The sequence below is a fragment of the Aedes albopictus genome, chromosome 1, assembly GCF_035046485.1.
Source record: "Aedes albopictus strain Foshan chromosome 1, AalbF5, whole genome shotgun sequence".
Classification (NCBI taxonomy): domain Eukaryota; kingdom Metazoa; phylum Arthropoda; class Insecta; order Diptera; family Culicidae; genus Aedes; species Aedes albopictus.
Window position 1 is genome coordinate 260,135,901 of NC_085136.1, and position 20,339 is coordinate 260,156,239.

Genomic DNA, 20,339 nt, shown 5'->3' on the forward strand with positions numbered 1-20,339 from the left:
CTATGAACACATCCAAAACTGTCATTTTAATTACTTTAAACTACCATATCGATTTGCATATTCACATATCGGGCGCCAATCCCGCTTAAAATTAATCTCAAGTCAGCCCCCCCCCCCCCCTGGGTCCCCTCCAGGAAAAAATTCTAGCTACGCTAATGTGACCTGCCCCTCTTCAACTTATTGTTCTTAGAGCACTTCCACAGTTATTAATTGAAGGGCTTCCTTTGCCTGCCATTGCATGAATTTGTACATTGTGTGGCAAAGTACAATGATACACTATGCCCAGGAAGTCGAGAAAATTTCCCGACCGGAACGGGAATCGAATCCTCTATCTCTGGATTGGCGATCCATAGCCTTAGCCACTAGGCTAACTAGAGACCCCTCACCCTCCAATAACGCGTCTGAAAACCATTGATAATCTCCTGTAACTTCTCGTCCAAAATGCTTCCGAAAACATTCTGAAACCCCCTCGCACCTTCTGTAGGGTAGAAAGTGAAAGCAGCGCAACGGCAACCAGTTCGATATAGTACAACTAAAATAGAATACATTTAGGCGCTGCACAATGTGTTAAGTACAGCTTCCAATTGGAATTGCTCACGCAGTGCCCTAGTGGACAATAGAGCTGTAAATTAGGTTAAGTGATTGAAGAATAAATTCCTAAAAATGCCTCTGAAGTTCAGAGTTTGAACACCTTTTTGCTACACTTCTGGAGGCCGCTGAAAATCCTTCGAAGCACTCTGATATACCCCCATAAACTTCCTGAAACCCCTGAAACCAGCTCTGAAGCCCCATCTAACGCCTTCGAAACTCCCCCTCCAAAGCCTGTAAAAACTCCCCTGAAGCCCCCTGTAACGACTCTGCAAGCCGCTAAAATTCTCTGAATCTCCCGAAAATGTCTTCGAAACCCCTCGGAACCCCTGTAATGTGCCTGAGACTCTTGTAGATTATTCAGTGCTTGTTTTTTTTTACGGCCAGGTTGCAGAACCTAACAATAACCTCCCCTCCCGGTTTACTGTCCGGAGGGGCCCAGTAAGTTTGCCGAAGCACGGTGTACAACGCAACGGTGAAAAAAAAACAGCGTAAGGGTTTCGGCCAATCTGTCTAGTTTGTTCGAATCTCACCGGGGACTGCGACACGGGGATGGACTCTCATGCCTGCAGTTCAACATCGTCCTGGAAGATATTATGCGACGAGCCGGGCTCAACAGCCGAGATACGATTTTTAATAAATCCGGCCAGTTTGTCTGTTTTGCGGATGACATGGATATTATTGCTAGAACTTTTGGAACAGGGACAGAACTGCTAAAATGAGTTGTATAATGAAAAATAGTTGTATAATGTTCATAATGCAACTCATTTGAGATGCATTATGAACATTATGCAACTCAAATGGGTTGCATTAGCATAGCATAGCATAGCATAGCATAGCATAGCCGACCGTACACATCCTGGGGTGGCTGTCGATAGAGAAGTTTAATGCGCCAGAAAAGTTGCCTGGGACTTGACAAACCTTTCATTTAACGAACTCTCGACACCTGGCCAGGTCCTTACGATCAGCGGGGATGGGGAGGAAATGTTGATTAGATATCTACTCAGAATATGTCCAAGAACTTGGCCCACTTATCTGGAGTTGGAAATTGGATAGGGTTTAATGGGGTGCTTTCCTTGGCGAAAAAGCGTACGAGAAATTGTCATGGTTTAATCATTTACCTGGTTACCACTGAAAAAGTAAAAATAAGCATTAATCAAGTCGCACAAATTTCGTAGGTAGTACAGCCATAGACCACAGGTGAGAGGATTGCCTCCTTCTCGTCGGATACCAAAACACAAAGACTGACGCAATCCTCCAACAGTCAAGAGTTGTCCTGGCCTCGTTCTTGCGACTGGACTTCTCGGGGTTGCATTGTGAAAAAAATCATTGCATAAAATTTTGTATGGAACTCGTTGCAAAACTTGATTTTTTCAGCATTCTTCGTATTTATCCAGCTCGGCAAGCCTCGTTGGATAAATGTACGACTCGTGCTGAAAAACCCAACTTTTTGCAACTCGTTACATAAATAACTATACTAGAACCCAAGAACCAAACACACTTACCACCGCATTCGAACTCCTCGTTCCTCACGGCCACCGCATCCCCATCGATTGGGAATCGAAACAGCACGGTTTGCAGCTCTTCCGGCTTGAGTCGCACCATTTTCGGTGCTTGTTGTTGATTGGCATCAGCCGCAGCCGCAGCTTCATCATCACCACCCCCGGTGGTGGTGCCGATCGAACTCAGGTACGACAAACAACGAGCGTCAATATTGACCTGCACTAATTCGCTGTGGTGGCGGCGCTGCTGCTGATGCTGAGGCGAGTGACCCAAATACACCAACGCCACTTCCAGCAGCATAATGTTGTTGCCCTTTTTGTGGGTGGCGGTGGGTGTTCTTTTCTTGCTGCTGCTTTCGCCGTCATCGTTTACCATCGGTCCGTGGAAAGTGGTAATGATGTTTGTAATTTTAATGCGTTGGCCATCCGGCTGCTGCTGTTGGTTCTGATGGTTCTGGTCCAGCGGTGCAACGAGATCCGCCGAATATGCTAATTGAATTTCATATTTGAACGCTGGAATTGATGAAATTGTTGTTATTTATGCGGGAATAATTCAATGGGGCGTGCGGCTTTGGGGCAATTTTTTTTTCGAAAGAATCACAACGAACAGTTTGAAAGCACTTCTTGGTGAATATTTGTAGCTGTATGTAGTTATTTTAACTGAAACTCTTGAGTGCATTCTAGGGAACACTTCTTAGAGGAATTGTTAGCGAAAAAAAGTTCTAGCGGATGTTCGACTGAAACTGCTAGAGGAATCCATGAAGGAATTGTTGTTGGATTCCTCGCAAGGCATTGTCGGAGAATTCCCCAATAGGGATAGCTGAACATTTCTCAGATAGAATTGCTGGAAGATTCCTCAACATATTACAGGAGGATTATGGGGGAATTCCTGCAGGGGTTTCTTTGGGGAAATCTCAAGGAGTTCTGTGTAGAGTAGAGACTCATCCAGGAGATCTATCTGGAGACTCCTTCAAGAGTTCTGTCTGGAGACTACTCCAGAAGTACCATCTTGGGATTTCTCTAGCAGTTTCTTTTGTGTGTGAAGAACTAGCATGGACGCCTATAACACGCCACAAAATACTTATGTTGCAGCGATTCTTTCGACACTGATTTTCAGAGCAGATCAAAAGTTAACTTTTGTGTTGATCAGCTTAAACTGAAGTTATATTTATTTAGATTATTTCTTTTCTAATGTTATACCTAATTCTACTTACAATCTATATTGTATCTTTCCGTTCAACTATTTCGGATTCAAACCGCCTAAATTCTTACAAACATTTCTGTGTTCGTTTTCACTATAATTGCACGTAACTACCATTTCAGTTTGCTTCTACTCTTCTTCCCCTTCCTATTTTAGCAACGTATTCCAACAACTTATTCCTGGGGATACCTCCAAGAGTTCCTTCTAGAGATTTCTCCAAAAATTCCTTCTATCTAGAGATATCTCTGGAAATTCTTCTAGAATTTCCTCTTAGAGATTCCGATTTCACAGCAGTTCTTTCTAGAGATTCCATTGAGGGTCCTTCCTAAGAGTTCTCTCTGAGGATTCCTCCAGCATTTCTCTGGAGATTGCTCTAGGAGTTTTCTCTGGGGATTTCTCCAGCAGTTCCTTCTGGGGATTCCTCGAGGAATCCTCTCTGGGAATTCCACCAAGAATTTTCTTAGGAAATTTCGCTAGGAATTCTTTTTGATGTTTTCACCAGGAAATCTCTTGGGAAATTTATCCACCAAACGGTTACTTTGGTGCTTACTTACCTTACCGATCAGGCTAAGGCCGGGGTGGCCTCTGCTGTACATAGTAGCCTCCTCCATTCCACTCGGTCCATGGCTGTTTGTCTCCAGTTCCGCACTCTGCGTAGGGTCCGCAGATCGTCCTCCATTTGGTCAACCCACCTAGCTCGCTGCGCTCCACGTCTTCTTGTACCGGTCGGATGACTATCGAGAACAATTTTAGTCGGGTTGCTATCCGACATCCTGATGACGTGACCCGCCCACCGTAGCCTCCCGATTTTCGCGGTATGGACGATGGTTGGTTGTCTCAGCAGCTGTTGCAACTCGTGGTTTATTCGCCTTCTCCAAGTCACGTCTTCCATCTGCACTCTGCCGTAGATGGTACGCAACACCTTCCGTTCGAAAACTCCAAGGGCGCGTTGGTCCTCTGCACGTAGGGTCCATGTATAGTGCCCATAGAGAACGACCGGTCTAATCAGCGTTTTGTAGATAGTCAACTTCGTGTTACGGCGAACTTTATTCGATCGTAGAGTTCTGCGGAGTCCAAAGTAAGCACGATTTCCTGCCACAATGCGCCTCTGAATTTCTCTGCTGGTGTCGTTGTCGGTGGTCACCAGTGAGCCCAAGTACTCGAATTCTTCAACCGCCTCGATTTCATCACCGTCGATATAAATTCGGGGCGGCGGGCGCGGTGATTCCTCCCTGGAGCCCTTTGCCATCATGTACTTTGTCTTCGACACATTAATGACCAATCCGATTCGCCTGGCTTCACTCTTTAGTCGGATGTACGTTTCCGCCATCGTCTCAAATTTACGAGCAATAATATCAATATCATCGGCGAAACCAAGCAGCTGAACGGACTTCGTGAAAATCGTCCCACTCGTGTTTATCCCCTTATTACACCCTCTAAAGCAATGTTGAACAGCAAGCACGAAAGACCATCACCTTGCCGTAACCTTCTGCGAGATTCGAAGGGACTCGAGAGTGTCCCTGATACTCGAACTACGCACATCACTCAATCCATCGTCGCCTTGATCAATCCTATCAGTTTGCCCGGGAATCCGTATTCGTGCATAATCTGCCACAGCTGTTCTCGATCGATTGTATTTATCATACGCCGATTTGAAATCGATGAACAAGTGATGTGTGGGCACGTTGTATTCGTGGCATTTCTGCAACACCTGGCGGATGGCGAACATCTGGTCCGTTGTAGCGCGTTCACCCATAAATCCAGCCTGATATTGCCCCACGAACTCTCTTGCAATCGGTGATAGACGGCGGCATAAAATTTGAGAGAGTATCTTGTAGGCAGCGCTCAGTAGTGTGATCGCGCGGTAGTTCCCGCAATCCAACTTGTCGCCCTTTTTGTAGATGGGACACACGATACCTTCCATCCATTTCTCCGGTAATACTTTCTCCTCCCAAATCTTGGTAATGACCCAGTGTAGTTCTCTCACCAGTGCTTCTCCACCGTATTTTAGAAGCTCGCTTGGTAGTTGATCTGCTCCAGCGGCTTTGTTGTTTTTCAACCGGCCAACCTCCTCCTCAATCTCTTGGAGGTCAGGGGCCGGAAGTCTTTCGTCCTGTGCATATACTCCTAGATCTGTTACCACGCCACCTTCGATACTTGCAACGTCGCCATTGAGGTGTTCATCGTAATGCTGCCGCCACCTGTCGACCACCGCACGCTAGCTCGTGAGAATATTCCCGTGATTATCTCGGCACATGTCGGCTTGTGGCACAAAGTCTCTGCGCGAGCGGTTCAGCTTCTCGTAGAACTTTCGTGTGTCCAGTCCATAGCGCGGTACAGCTCTTCCATCGCTTCGCGATCTCGTTTTTCCTGCTGGCGCTTCTTCATCCGGAAGACTGAGTTCTGCCTGTGCCGCGCCTGTTTGTAACGTGCCTCATTCGCTCTCGTACGGTGTTGCAGCATTCTCGCCCATGCTGCATTCTTCTCGTTTTTCAACTGTTCACATTCGCCGTCGTATCAGTCGTTTCTGTGATTCGGAGTCGCGAAGCCTAGTGCTGCAGCCGAGGTACTACTTATGGCGGATCGGATGTCCCTCCAGCCATCTTCAAGTGTAGCTGCGCCAAGCTGTTCTTCCGTTGGTAGGGCCACTGCTAACTGCTGCGCGTGGTCTTGAGCCACTTCTACGTTACGAAGTTGCTCGATGTTGAGCCGCGGCGTTCGACTTCAACGCGTGGTGATAACTGTCGAAAGTTTTGAGCGCATGCATACAGCGACTAAGTAGTGATCCGAATCTATATTCGCACTGCGGTATGTGCGGACGTTGGTTATATCTGAGAAGAATTTACCGTCGATTAGAACGTGGTCGCTTTGGTTTTCTGTTTGTTGGTCAGGTGATCTCCAGGTGGCTTTGTGGATATCTTTGCGGGGGAAGAAGGTGCTTCGGACTACCATACCACGGGAGGCTGCAAAGTTTACGCATCGCTGGCCGTTATCATTCGATACGGCGTGCAGGCTGTTTCGCCCGATTACCGGTCTGTACATTTCCTCCCTTCCTACCTGCCCGTTCATGTCGCCGATAACGATTTTCACGTCACGCGGCGAGCAACCATCGTATGTTTGCTCTAACTGCGCGTAGAACGCTTCTTTCTCGTCATCGGGTCTCCCTTCGTGTGGGACGTTGATGATGCTGTAGTTGAAGAAACGGCCCTTAACCCTCAACATGCACATCCTTGCGTTGATCGGCTGCCACCCGATCACACGTTGTCGCATCTTGCCCAACACTATAAATCCTGTTCCCAGTTCATTAGTGGTGCCACAGCTTTGGTAGAAGGTAGCCGCTCGATGCCCGCTTTTCCACACTTTCTGTCCAGTCCAACAAAGTTCCTGCAACGCCACGATGCACAGTGTTCGAAATCGATGATTTTGCGATCAAAATTAAATAACTTTTTTTAGGTTGGTTCTAGAGGTTTGGCGTGTTCTACAAAGTTTTCCTGCATGTTAAAAGGCGTCTTTTGATAATATGTAATTTATGAATAATCCCCCTAGAAGTGAGATAAAATTTTTATTTTTTCAAAAAATTTTTTTAGAGGTTTGATGTCTTCGGCAAAGTTGTAGCTCATAATAAGAGAAAAAACTTCATAGAGCATGTCAAAGCTCCACCTCTTACGGTTTTAGAGATATGAAGCGTTTTGTGCAAAGTACCCCTAAAACTAGCTTTTTTTCAGTGTAGCTTTAACAGATAAAATTCTACAGTTTTGTGACCTTCTACAAACTTGTTCAAAACGTCAAAATACACATTTCTTCCGAAGATGTCAAGTCATTATATCTTAAAAAAAAGTTATAGGCAAATTTATCATATTTTAAGGTGTACTTTCACCTTAAGTAACTAGTTCCGGCGCAAAATGGCGCAGATGGCTCAGTCGGTAGGTGAAAGATTAGACTTTTTACTATCTCTTGAGGGTGGAAACCATCGTGGGCAATAGTGGGAAAGGTGTTTTAAACACAAGGCAAAAACGTATTATTTTGCCTGTTGTGGGGAGTGTTGCGGGGGATGTAGTTCGTCGTAACTTATCCTGTCACATCCTGCGAAACCTAGTGACTTCCCAGCTAACACGAAGTCTTATATGATGTTGAATAGGATGCTAAAGTGGAGGCCATATGCGTACCTGCTACCATTTAACCACGTGTAAAGTGTGCGTATATCGCCTCCACTTTTGCATCCTATACAACATCATATGCGATCTTGTGTTGACTGGGTTGCAGTTCCATGTTCCAAGGGAATTCTAGGGATAGCTACATGATTTTTCTAGGAATTCCTACCAGGGGTTCTTCTAGTAGTTCCTTCTGATGGTTTCTCCAGGAATTCCCTCTGGAGATGCCTCCAAAAGTTCTTTTTGAAGTTTTGAGAGGTACGTTTGGGGATATCTCCTACAGGGTTCTATAACAGTTCCCCGAATTCCATTACCCCGAAATTCATCTCCCCGAAAACCAATACCCCGAATGGTCCAGTATCCCGAAATCCAACACCCCGAATGACATGACCCATTTCCCCGAATAGATTAAATATTACCCCGATAACATATTTTCCAACAGTGTTGTCAAAGGAAACTGATGTTTGTAGAAAAATGCACTTAATTTTTATCAGAAATTTTGCCTTTTTTTGTGCATCGGCTATTCTTTCTAGACTGAGGCGTTAATAATGAGATTATGATGTAGAGCAAATGCATTTAATAAAGATGTTTCCTTCTTTTATCGTAGGTTGTTCTTCCGTCCTATATTGTTACAGTGATTAGTTGTTTAGCTCATCAGTTTAAGGGCGAGTTGTACACAGTTCATGGAACAAAGTGTAAGGCTTTGTCATAGACAGTTTGAATTGGATAGAGGCGATAGAGGAACAGGACCCTGTATAACTCGCCTAATCATTTCACAGCACTGCATTTTCTATTTATTCTAAATGAGCTATTCCTTTATACCCTCATTATTCCCAGACTCGAAAGAATAGCAGTTGAACAAAAGAAGGAAAAATATCTGGTATTAAGTTTCATACTATTTGCATTCAGTATCAGTGCAGTGCCAGTTACATAGATTAGGTGAAAACTATTCCTGCACATAAGAAATTCTCGGGAAAAAGTATTATGAATTAAAAAACATTATTTTGCAGGGAAATAACAGTCGAAGTAAGTGTCATTCGGGGAAATGGCTTTCGGGGTATTGGTTTTCGGGGAAGAGGAATTCGGGGTAATGATATTCGGGGAACTGTTATAAGATCCCCCACCCCCTACAGTTTCTTCAGCAGAATTCTCCAGAAGTTCCCTGTGAGGATTCCTCCAGGAGCTTTTTTCTAATGATTTGTCTAGGGGTTCATCCCTCAGGAGATTCCGATAGGAAGATTCTATGAAGTTTTCACCAGGAATCACCTTCGGAAATTTCTCCAGGAGTTCCTTTTGAGGATTTCCCAGGTGTTCCTCCAGGATTCCATAGAAGATCCATTTGAGGATCCCTACAGGGCAGTTCACGTTGAGCATCCGAAGCTATCGGACGTTTCGAATGGCCCTCCATATCCGGTATTTGGTGCTCTTGCCATACCTAAACTCGGACTACGCCACCCAGCAGATAGTTGATTTTTTGGCGCTTCGCCACCCGGCGACGCGTAATTTGGTTGCAAGAGTAATGTAACCGTGAGTGTTACCGCGCATTTTGTTTTTTAGCGTACGATAGGGTATATGTACCATTCCTTGGCTTAATTTGCAAGCCGCCTTGACAATTTTGACCATAACTCATGAATTGATAGCACTAGAAATAATATGTTGACCCTATTACACACTCTAGGCAATGCATGTTTGACCTATTGGAAGTAAACTAACGTAAACATTCAAGAATTTACTTAATTAAGTTGAAAAGATTCGATGCGATGGTATGTAATGTTGGTCTATGGTACAAAAATTGGTCTATTAGTGGATACAACGTTGGCCTATTGCTTTCCATGCACTAGAACCACTTATTATCTCATTTTTTCAATATTTCTGCTGAAGTATAATCTCTGTTTGTTCACCAATCTTACTTTTAAATTACATTTTCGGAGCAAAATTTTCACAAAACAATAAATAAATCACTTAAACTAAAGTTCTTTCTTAATTTAGTAACGTAAACAACGCAATCCTATTATTGTGTTATATGTTTACAGTCGCCGCACACAAAATCTTTCTTCCTGTTCGTTTTTGCTGGTTGTTACTCAAGCAATGTTGTTGATGTCACTTTACTAATGAGCCAAGATTTGGGTACATAGTGAAAAAATGTGCTCAATATTCGGCCCACATTTAATTTGTAAAATAGTTGTTATTCTTTGAAAACAAATATACAAGTTCGGAATAGCGTCTTTGGCCGTCGCATCAAATGTTCAATTATTGAAAAGTCAATTCGAAATTTTCCATAATCATGCCATTTATGATCATGTGTATAAACTATGCACTAAGAAGAAGAATCATGGCATTAGCATTAGCATTAGCATTAAGCGAGTCGCACAAATTCGTAGGTGGTACAGTCCTAGACCGCTGTTATGAGGGTTGCCTCCATCCCGTCCGAACCAAAGCACAAAGATTTGGGACTAATCTCTGACTCTTAGACAAGACTGACGCAAGCACTAAGAAGAAGAATCATGGCGTCTACAAAAGCTAAACAAAGTGACATTTTCATTCAATTTTAATGCTCCAAAGTGCTAAAATTGAAACGAAATGTTACAGTTGTTTGGCGCATAGCTTTTCCGATATCCAGATATGCGTGTTTGTTTGACTTTTTGGTTTACGTTGAGATAGGCCGAACGAGGGGACTATGCCAACGAAGCATCCCGATACCCTACCAGAATCGCCACCTGACATTTTCCAATAAAGCAAGCAACCGTGCGGCTCCATTGGTGTGATTCAAATTAAATCGAAGTAGTGGCTCACCGTGCGTCTCCACTGCCGTACAAATGGTAGACAGCAAAGTAAAAGTGACGAACCCACTAGTGAAAATCGGTACCAGTTTTTCGAATTAAAGTGACTAAGTAGAGCTAGTATCCTTATCCAATTTTGCCTCTCTCTGCACTTGGGGTAGGCAACAGTTACATGTTGCCACTAGAAGTGGGACTCAGAAGCAGGTATAGAGTTGATCTGATTGTCTGTTGAACGTGTTCCGTCTGCTGCGGCCGGTCCCGTACAAATCAGACTGAACCAAAAATTATCCGTATCAAATTGCTTTCCATCACCCATCCCACCTGAAATTGACGGGGTATTCATCCCTCAAGACAAATCCTCATATGTACTAGCAATATTGATACAGACAGTCAAGAACAAACATGTAAAAATCACAAATCGTCCTCGGTTAACAATGAAAACAAAAAAAAAATTACATGTTTGTTCTTGACTGTTGTTCTTGACTGAACAAACATGTAAAAATCACGAATCGTCCTCGGTTAACAATGAAAACCAAGACGCAGCAAACCCGAGCAGAAGGAAATAACAACTCCATAACAAAATGCGTTATTTTGGCAAAATAACTGAGAAAAGGAATCAGTTATTTTCATGTTATTAACATAATATATTTCGTTATAAACTTGTCTGTCATAACCGGCAAAGTAACAAAAATCATAAAAAAATGTTCCTGGAAGTCCAATTTGATAACATGTTTTGTTTGTTTCAATAAAAACTTAATAATAATAAATTCAAAAATATTTCAATAACATATTTTGAGCTTTCGAAGTTATTGATAATAATTTAAAAACAAAATTAGTTATGATTATAATAATGATAACCATGTATTGATTATTAATCATTAATTAAACAAAAATTCTTTAATATACCTGAAATATAATAATGTACCTTATGTGTAATATGTAGGTATTGTAAATGCCACGAGGGAGATAGAGTGCCCCCCCCCCCCCTCCTCTCCACCATAATCGACCCATTTTTTTGGATTTCCCCAAAAGACTAGTCTGAAGTTTATGATATTTTTCTAATAAACCTTTCAACCAGTTCCTCCTGGGATTTAACCAACTGGTCTTGTAAAATGGTTCGATGGCGTTGTTGGAATCGTGAAATCATGTTCTTTTGGGTACAGGTCGCTCAACTACGCTGATCAATGTACTATCTATAACTGAGAATCTGGTATGCTACCACCCAAGCAACACACATGTTATAATAGAGTTACGACAGCGCAAGTTTTGGTTGTATAGAAGTTTATTTTACGTAATTCTAACATTGTGTTGAAATAACGGACATTAAACTTCTATACAACCAAAACTTGCGCTGTCGTAACAATTATATAACATGTGTGTTACTTGGGCAGTTAGGATGTAAGGCCAGAGAGAAGAGGAAGGTGAACAGAATAGAGATTATTCATAAGCTCCTCATCACGGAATGCTGAAAACAACGTAAATCTAATGATATAGTTTTGATTTCAAAACTTGTTATCGTTGTGATATTGATGATTTGCACACTCTATAGTTACTATCAATAATAACCAAAATTGTTTTACAACAAATCATATTATTTAAATGTTATTTATTGAATGTAGGTATACCAATACCGTGCTCGTAACTACATAAGATTGCCCAACCAAAGATGTTATGAAGAAGTAAGGTATGCACACAGCAAAATCTAGCCACCGCATTTTGGATAGAATTTTCTCTATTTTCAACGAATCGTGGCAATCTCTGGCGCAAATGAAAGCTTATTGTGTAAGGAATCGAAAAATATTTACTTCGGGATATATTTTGACATTGTGTTTGAAATAGAGTCAAGGGAACAAGAAGTCCTCGAAAAGTTTTTGCACAAACGTGCTGAAAATCTGACAATGTACATTAAAGCGACCGTCCCCGCAGACCTAAGTTAGCTTTCAAGTATTCGGTTCTATACATCATTACAACCTGGAAAGGTTGCAGATCAACTTAAGAGTAAGAAAAAATCGAAGTTTGGCAAGAAATACATAATTCGGTCAACAATATGTATTTGTGGTTTGAAAAACCGAAGTTTTAGAAATACATGTACAGCAAATCATCTTTTTCACTACGGGAAATGTCGGGAAAAATGGCTGGCACCTCTTATTCAAAAGCTTAGATATTGTGTATTGATTTGAATTGATTTTTGTCCCCTGTTTTTGGCGGAGAATGCTTGCGTATGTATGCAGAAAACTATGTAGAAATTGTACTGCATTTTTCCAAAAAACGTAAAATCTCATACACTTCAAAACTCAACCCAATTGAAAAATATTGAGTAACCGTGAATTGGAACCTTCAAAAAATGTCAAGAACGACAGCTTTCATCGAAAAATAAGATTGATTTTGACACAAAGGTTGTAAAAATTTCTTGGCATGCGGTCGAAGGTACTGTGCAAAACTTTACGGAAGGACTCAAGCTCAAAACTCGAGATGACGGATATAACAAGTCAAATCAGCAATGTCTTGATGTTGATTTAAAGTAAATTGATGCTTTTTTACGATGAATTGCTTTTGGTTTGGGAAAAAATTGGAATGAATTATTACTGCTTGATTTTCTTTGGCCAGATTTTGCTGTGCGAATGCCTTGATAAGATAATAATAACAAACCAAGATATAAAAACAGGTTATTATGTTATTTCGTATTATGTTATTATGGTATTTCGTAGTGATTAATTTGATATTCTCCTCTGCTCGGGAATCGACCACCCTGCTCCAGAGAAGGGTCCGTAAGCCCAAAGCAAGAACTCGCACTGGCCCTGACTATAGATAGATGAATAAATTTCTGTAGCGGCAGCTGGTGTGAGGAGACTTGCTAATTCTCAGGCAAGTAGACAATATTTTCGAAAAGATAAAGCCCTAGCCACTTCAGCGAACCCTTCTGTGTCGCCCATCTAGCAAATCTGCCAATCTCTGTGCACACTTGAAATCGGCTGGACAGCTCCTCCAGGAACATGCGAACGAGTTACCAGCCAATGTCAAGCTTGTGTGGGCATTGCATAAACAAACAGTCAGTGGTGGATGCAGACGGTCGAGTTCATTTCAGATTACGTGCACTTTCGGATGCTGCAGAAATTCCGAATACCTCACTCAAGTAACGGTCAGCGATTTAGTATTGACTCCGCTCTTCGATGTGATTAGACTTCTACTGCCACGGTGCTCCCCAGACCGTTATTATAAAATAAAAATCTCCAATCAATCGGTGCCCACCATTCGTTTTCTATGGCTATTCTGCATGTCTGGACAAAATTTGAAAAAAATCTCGTAGGGCCCATTTATGAGTTAAGCCCTTTTAACCTTTTGGAGCCGATTTGTTTCGCCGCTGTCGACGCAACCTCGCTGTTGTCGAACACGTTTGTTATGCTCGGTTTTATCGCCGGGGTCATATATGACCCCTCCGGCTCCAAAGGGTTAAAGGGTGTAAAGCCCAATATTTAAAGAAAAAATCGAAATATTTAGTACTCAACCATTTTTTAACGGTTTTGATGAAATATTTTCTTGAAGAATTGTATTGCATTGAGTATTAGATTTGTTTAGCATAGTTTTTGTTGATATAATTGAAGAAAATATGACGTTTTTGTTAGTTTTTATTTATGTCAACTAACAAAAACGTCATATTTTCTTCAATTATATCAACAAAAACTATGCTAAACAAATCTAATACTCAATGCAATACAATTCTTCAAGTGTAGTGTAGTGTATTTATATGAAAATATTTCAATAATATTTGTAACTTCTCAGGTTCAAATACGGTAAGAAAAACGCGAATGTATATAAACAAAAAAATGAAGTAGATGAAAGTAAAGCTCTTAAAAAGAGAAATTGAGCATAAAATGTGAAAAGGGCTTAAGTGCTTTTTGTAAACAAACACGTTTCGATCGCTGTAGGGCCCAACTGTACCCACGAATATCTGCACCCTTTACCGATAGCCCGAAGATTTCACTTTCTGAAACATGTTTGTTTACAAAAAGCACTTAGGCCCTTTTCACATGTTATGCTAGAAACGATATTATGTGTGTTTGATTAAATGGAAGAAGAGCTGTTGTTTTAAGCCCTATATATACTAGTTTTATTCTCTCGTTTACCATGTTTATTGTCCCTCCTCTTCTAAAGGCTTTCCATAGTGTTTTTATACTCTACACTAGTGCAGTTCAGATTTCAAACAAGTTGAAAATTCAAAGCTCTCATACTCGTTTCAATCCTTGGTGTAGAACTAGAGTACCTATACCTTCCACTTCGTTGCAGTATATCGTTTGACAGTCAATAACATACTGAAAAAGTGTTTGAAACATCAGAAGCCATGAAAACCTCATCCAAGAAAGATATAAATGATTTAGCATTTTTTCAAGGTTCTGTAACAAATGTCTTTGATACATTCTTCTTCTTCTTCTTGGCGTAACGTCCTCCTGGGACAAAGCCTGCTTCTCAGCTTAGTGTTCTATGAGCACTTCCACAGTTATTAACTGAGAGCTTCCTCTGCCAATGACCATTTTGCATGTGTATATCGTGTGGCAGGCACGAAGATACTCTATGCCCAAGGAAGTCAAGGAAATTTCCTTTACGAAAAGATCCTGGACCGACCGGGAATCGAACCCGTCACCCTCAGCATGGTCATGCTGAATACCCGTGCGTTTACCGCCTCGGCTATATGGGCCCTTGCTTTGTCTTTGATACATGTGTTTGTAATTATTGAAACAATTTTAAAATTGTTTAAATAATTATTTTTTATAATTTTTAATCTATTTTATTTTGGTTTACAGTGTATCGTTTTACCGTTGTGACCTATAGGGACACCTAGTGTAGTGTCAGGAATCGGTATGTCTGTTCGAGTACTAAAACGATAATCTCTAAAAAGCACCTACATTGAATACCCACAGGCGGAATACTTTATGCGCTTTTCTTTCGTACTCGAATAATATGGAAATTCGAGAAGAAGTGCTAGATTATCCATGAAAACAAAACCCGAAACCGGAAACCCCTTTTCCAGGCATTCAAAATTCGCTATAAATTTTAAAAGAAAAACAGGAAACCATATTTGGACCAATCCGAAAACAGGGGAGTAGACAGTACTGATCAGTGGGCTGAACCTATAGAAGGGGTTAGGTAGCTCATATCAAACTCTCTTTAATCTGGTGGAAACTGTTGTTCAAGGTAATTGATTTAAAAACGTAAAAGTGTTAGTTGTTGAATGCTAAAACGGTGAAGTGAGTTGAACTTAATGTTAAGTGTGAGCCAAGATTATTTTTGTAATTGCGTTGCGTTTTCCCCTACTTTTCACTCGCGGTTGTAACGTTGAAACGGACTACTTTTCTTCACTGAAACAAAAGTGCCGAAAAGTAGCACTTTTCGGCACCTTTGCCAGAACCCACTTTTCGATAACTTTCGAGGCTACCGTAGACACAGCTGCTACTTCTACATCCTCTAATGAGTTCGAATCTAAAGGGCTGTTTGCAGTTCAGAAGGAATTTTTCGGCCTATCCTTGATGCATGGGAAATTCCTTGCCTGAATCGCCCAAGAAACCGTTTTTCTTCGATCGTAGTACGCAGCTACAAAGAAATGACAATTCAAATGGCAGCCTCTGTAGAAAGTTTCAAATCAGTCAAGAAATTTCTTGAGCGGTTCCTTTTGAACTCGAAACTGCGCTTAAATCAGGACTATCCAGATTCAGATTAGGACTGCAGATCAGGCGTAGAAGCAACAGCTTAAGCTACTTTTGCTCTTGCCCATGGTGCGGTTGCGGTACGACGACGACGGGAGTTTGCAAATTTCTGACACCTACCCTATCATAGCCTACTTGATCAAACAAAAGCACCACGCTGACGCGCATGAATGCTGCCACGTGGTTCGTCTTGATACATGTACGTGTAGCAAGATTATACCAAGGATTATACTGGATGGGTATTTTTTGCAATTACAAAAAACTTTGTATGCAACTCGTTGCAAAACTCGATTTTTTCAGCACTCGTCGTATTTATCCAACTCGGCAAGCCTCGTTGGATAAATGTACGACTCGTGCTGAAAAAATCATCATTTTGCAACTTGTTGCATAAATAACTATTCTAATTGTATTCCCAAAGTTAATTTTCTAAATAGTTTTCGGAAGTGGTTCTTTTACGTCAAAAACAGTGTGAAGTAAAATCGGCCGTACTTAAAGGTCTTTTTTTATTCAAATTGTTATAAGTGCTTGGACCAAAGTCCAAATTAAGTCGTTCCACTCTCATACATTTGTGAGAAATGTTGAGGTTCATGAAGTACTAGATCAAAAAACTATAATACCTTAGTATAATGTTACTTTGCACTCCGTTAATGTTGCTATGGGTAACAATCTCTTGTTTATACAAATATAAACACGAAAAATTCGGACTATGGTCCACTGCACGAATTTATGCTGGCCTGCTTACTCTCACACGAAATTTGACGTTTGAGCGGTGTCGGCACCTCTCAAACGTCAAATTTCGTGTGAGAGTAAGCAGGCCAGAATAAATTCGTGCAGTGGACCATGGTGAGTAACGTATTGAGTGATCATTTTCTTCCAGCAATTAAATATTTATTTTATTTTAGGAAAATAAAACGGTCCCTGAATATATACATTTGTCAGCCATTCCAATAATTCTCTGGTCGCTAATCGGCCAAATGTGCGAACGTTATAAAGCTCTCGGGTTATCCGCAGTTCCGGCCTTTCCGCTGCTTTTCCATCATCTACGGCCTCTCACCATTCCGATCGCTTCTCGATGCATCTATAGCTGTTGTCGTGTCGATTTTTGGCCGCACCCCAGCAAAACTGGTCGATGTACGATTACGCTACGATCACTGCGCATAGGCGCCGTCCACAAATTACGTAACGCTCTAGGGGGAGGGGGGGGAGTACAGCCAAGCGTTACGGCCCATACAAAAATTTTAAGATTTTCATACAAAAGGCGTTACGGAGGGGGGAGGGGGGGTTGAAAAATGACGATTTTAGCGTTACGTATTAAATGGACGCTGCCATACCGATCACTCCTCGATTCTGCTACAGCAACCACTAGCGACACTCACTCTTTGACCTGACTACGCTATACGACCACGGCTCAGGCGGCCACTTCTCCGAATAACTCAATTTTCCTCCTTCCGCACAATAAATCGTCCATTAATATACGTCAATTAATTACTTCTGGTAATTTAGGACTACCCTACCGAAAACTTCCCCCTACTTAACGCCCTGGGATCCGGGAGACAAAATATGGTCATGACTACCCGCATCAGAACCGGCCGTGTCTGTGACCAGCCGCTGGGATCTTGGGCCGTTCTCTTCCGGGGTCAAAAATTGTTTCAGTAAAAAAATGTTTTTTACTGACCCCACAAAGAACAAAAACGCGGAAATTAAGAAACTAAGATTAAAAATCTAATGTGAAATCCCATGCAGCATACTTGTAAAGATGATCGAATTTTATTTCAAACTGTATTGACTGTGACAACACACGAATTTGGAATTTGACATTAGATTCATTGTTGAGCTAGATTCGTTGTCATAGCTTACTAAAACAATCTATATCTATATATATAAAAATTAATTTCTGTCTGTCTGTCTGACCGCTATGGATTCGGAAACTACTGAACCGATCGGCTTCAAATTTTGTATGCAGGGGGGTTTGGGACCGGGGAAGGTTCTTAGCCTGGTGTGAGACCTCTCCGATCTCTGGAACGGGGGGCTCCCATACAGATGACTTCGCGGGGGACGTCCCTATGGAGCTGCATGTCAAAAAACACAGTAGGCAGGCAGTACGACGTTTGCCGGGACAGCTAGTGTTAATTAAAAATGAGGTATTGAGCCAAATGTCAAATTTGGGTACCGGGGACCGAATGTAGTACTAGAGCTGGTACCCAGTCTGAGCCTGACTGCTACGACTTGATTTGGACTTTGCTTGGACGCGTTGAATAGGTGGCTAAACCCATTCAACGTGGGTGTTTGTCTGGAGCCCAAAGTGCGTGGTCGTCCCACGATCGGTAGTCACTAACTGGCAAGCAGCTGTCCACCACCCATGATTCCGGGACAATTTTCCCGAACAATCTGCTGTGCGGCTTCTTAGGATACTGTAGTAGCTTAGACCACTGCACAATGGTCCGCGGGCCGTAATTAAGTAGAAAAAATTAATTACGCCTAAACTATTAGTTTTAGCTATATGTTGTCTTCGAGAAAGTTTCTTCATATTTTTTGAACATTTCTTCCAATAATGTAAAATTAGGGTGGTCCAAATGGTTCCTAAGATCACAATGTCAACTTTTTATTGTTTTCGTATAGAGCAATGAAATGTTCTACAAAGTTGAAAAGCACTTAATTTTGAACAACTATGCCGAAGAAACTTTATTGCTATCTCTTATGGTTCCAGAGATATTAATTTTTAAGGAAAAAAATTAGGGTGATACCTAATTTGGCTTTGCCTAGAATGATAATAAATCGAACTGGCATTCGATAGACAGAACCCAAACCTTAAACATCAATCTTTGAATAACTCCGAAAGATCAACTCATCAATTATGTATTCTACTTTTTCCTTAAAGTCTTATACCGCGTACATAAAAGATACACCTCGTCCTTTTTTTACGTCCATGCATGACTAAGCGACAAATAATTCTACCGCCAAAACAATGCACAGTGGGAGAAAATATGTATAAAACGCGAATAAATTCAATATCTCTGCTCGGAGTGGATGGATTCGAATGAATTTTTGACACAAGTTGCAAAAATCTCTACAGTTTCAGATAAAGAGGGTGTCATTCACCGCACGATGCTGGAAATCAGTGAATTTAGCTCGTTTTACTCCACACTCTCTATCATACACCTTTTTCAGAAAATCCCCATCTATTCCCGACTGGCGCACAAAATAAATGACTTATTTAACCCTCGAGCAGTCGCGTCTTTGACTACCTGCAACGGCGCCACGCTCACGCTGTATACCACAAGCGTGTATTTTTCATGGTGCGTGTACTCAGTACACGACGCGACCGCTCCCGGGTTAACTCGTATTTGTGTAAAAACTTCCATAGTATCGGCAATTTAACATAGGGTTGGTCCTGCTCTTATCGATTGCGTTCCACTCCGGGCGGAGATACATGTGAAATTTCAAAGAAATAGGGGATATCGGGGTTATTTGAAGATATTTCAATTTTCGAAGCCGTGCGGTGAGCCAAATCAGCTCCATTTGATACTACAGTAGAATTTTATTTCGCTAAGCCAATAGTGGACGTAAAACGAGGTTTAGGTGCACGACGATTCCCGAACCGCTCCGATGAACTGAAGCGTGTCGACGCCACGTGAAGCCATCCTTCGTTGAAAACTCAAGCCAGCTGGCCAGCAAGTGAGCCCGTTTTTAGTAGTGCACTTAAAAACAAAGAAAGATCTCTGAAAATAATTGGGATTTTTGTAAACATTTGTAGATACACGTTTTAGTAGAATACCTTAGTTCCTAGTCTTGGCTCCTACACTCATTCGTAGATTAAATAATTGAACTTGAATTTTCTTTAGTTTTTCTTTATTTGTTTTGGGAAGCGGTTTGGAATTAAGTATTTTTTGCAATTTCTCATCGTAATAGGCTGTTTTACCTCCCGCAAATCTGACGGGAAAAGGCCTACTTTCCCTTACCAAATTAACAGTGCTGTAATGGTTCATTACAGCACTGATTTGCGTTGCGTAATGAACCATTACAGCACTGTTTTCAGTTTTGACCAACTTCTTGATGCTTTCTGGACGCAGTTTTGAAAATTTGTGACAACTGCACAGTAAAACCTGCTATGATCAGATTTTCTTAAACATGGCTATGAGCATCAGTGTGCAGTTTGATGAAAAAGTTTTGTAAAAACTATCCTCAAGCGGTAATTTATGAACTTGCAAAAAACGTTGTACGCAACTCGGTGCAGAACTCGATTTTTACAGCACTCGTCGTAATTATCCAACTCGGCAAGCCTCGTTGGATAAATGTACGACTCGTGCTGTAAAAATCGTCATTCTGCACCTTGTTGCGTAAACTACTATTTTTTTTCATTTTCTCGAATTTAATCTTTTTTTTAGTATAATTATTTCAATCATCTTCAGTAACCATGC

General features: G+C 41.5%; 1 protein-coding gene across 10 annotated transcripts in view; it reads right to left on the reverse strand.

The window, feature by feature from the left end:
- LOC115259828 (uncharacterized) overlaps window positions 1-20,339 on the reverse strand; it is a 115,857-nt gene that overhangs the window by 41,599 nt on the left and 53,919 nt on the right. For all 10 annotated transcript variants that reach the window (XR_009996495.1, XM_062846690.1, XM_062846684.1 and 7 more), the window contains one exon: window positions 2,094-2,603. Coding sequence is in view for 9 of the 10 variants with exons in the window: in XM_062846690.1 (XP_062702674.1) it covers window positions 2,094-2,603 (510 nt within the window). In the remaining variant the exon portion in view is untranslated. The remainder of the gene's footprint in view (window positions 1-2,093; window positions 2,604-20,339) is intronic.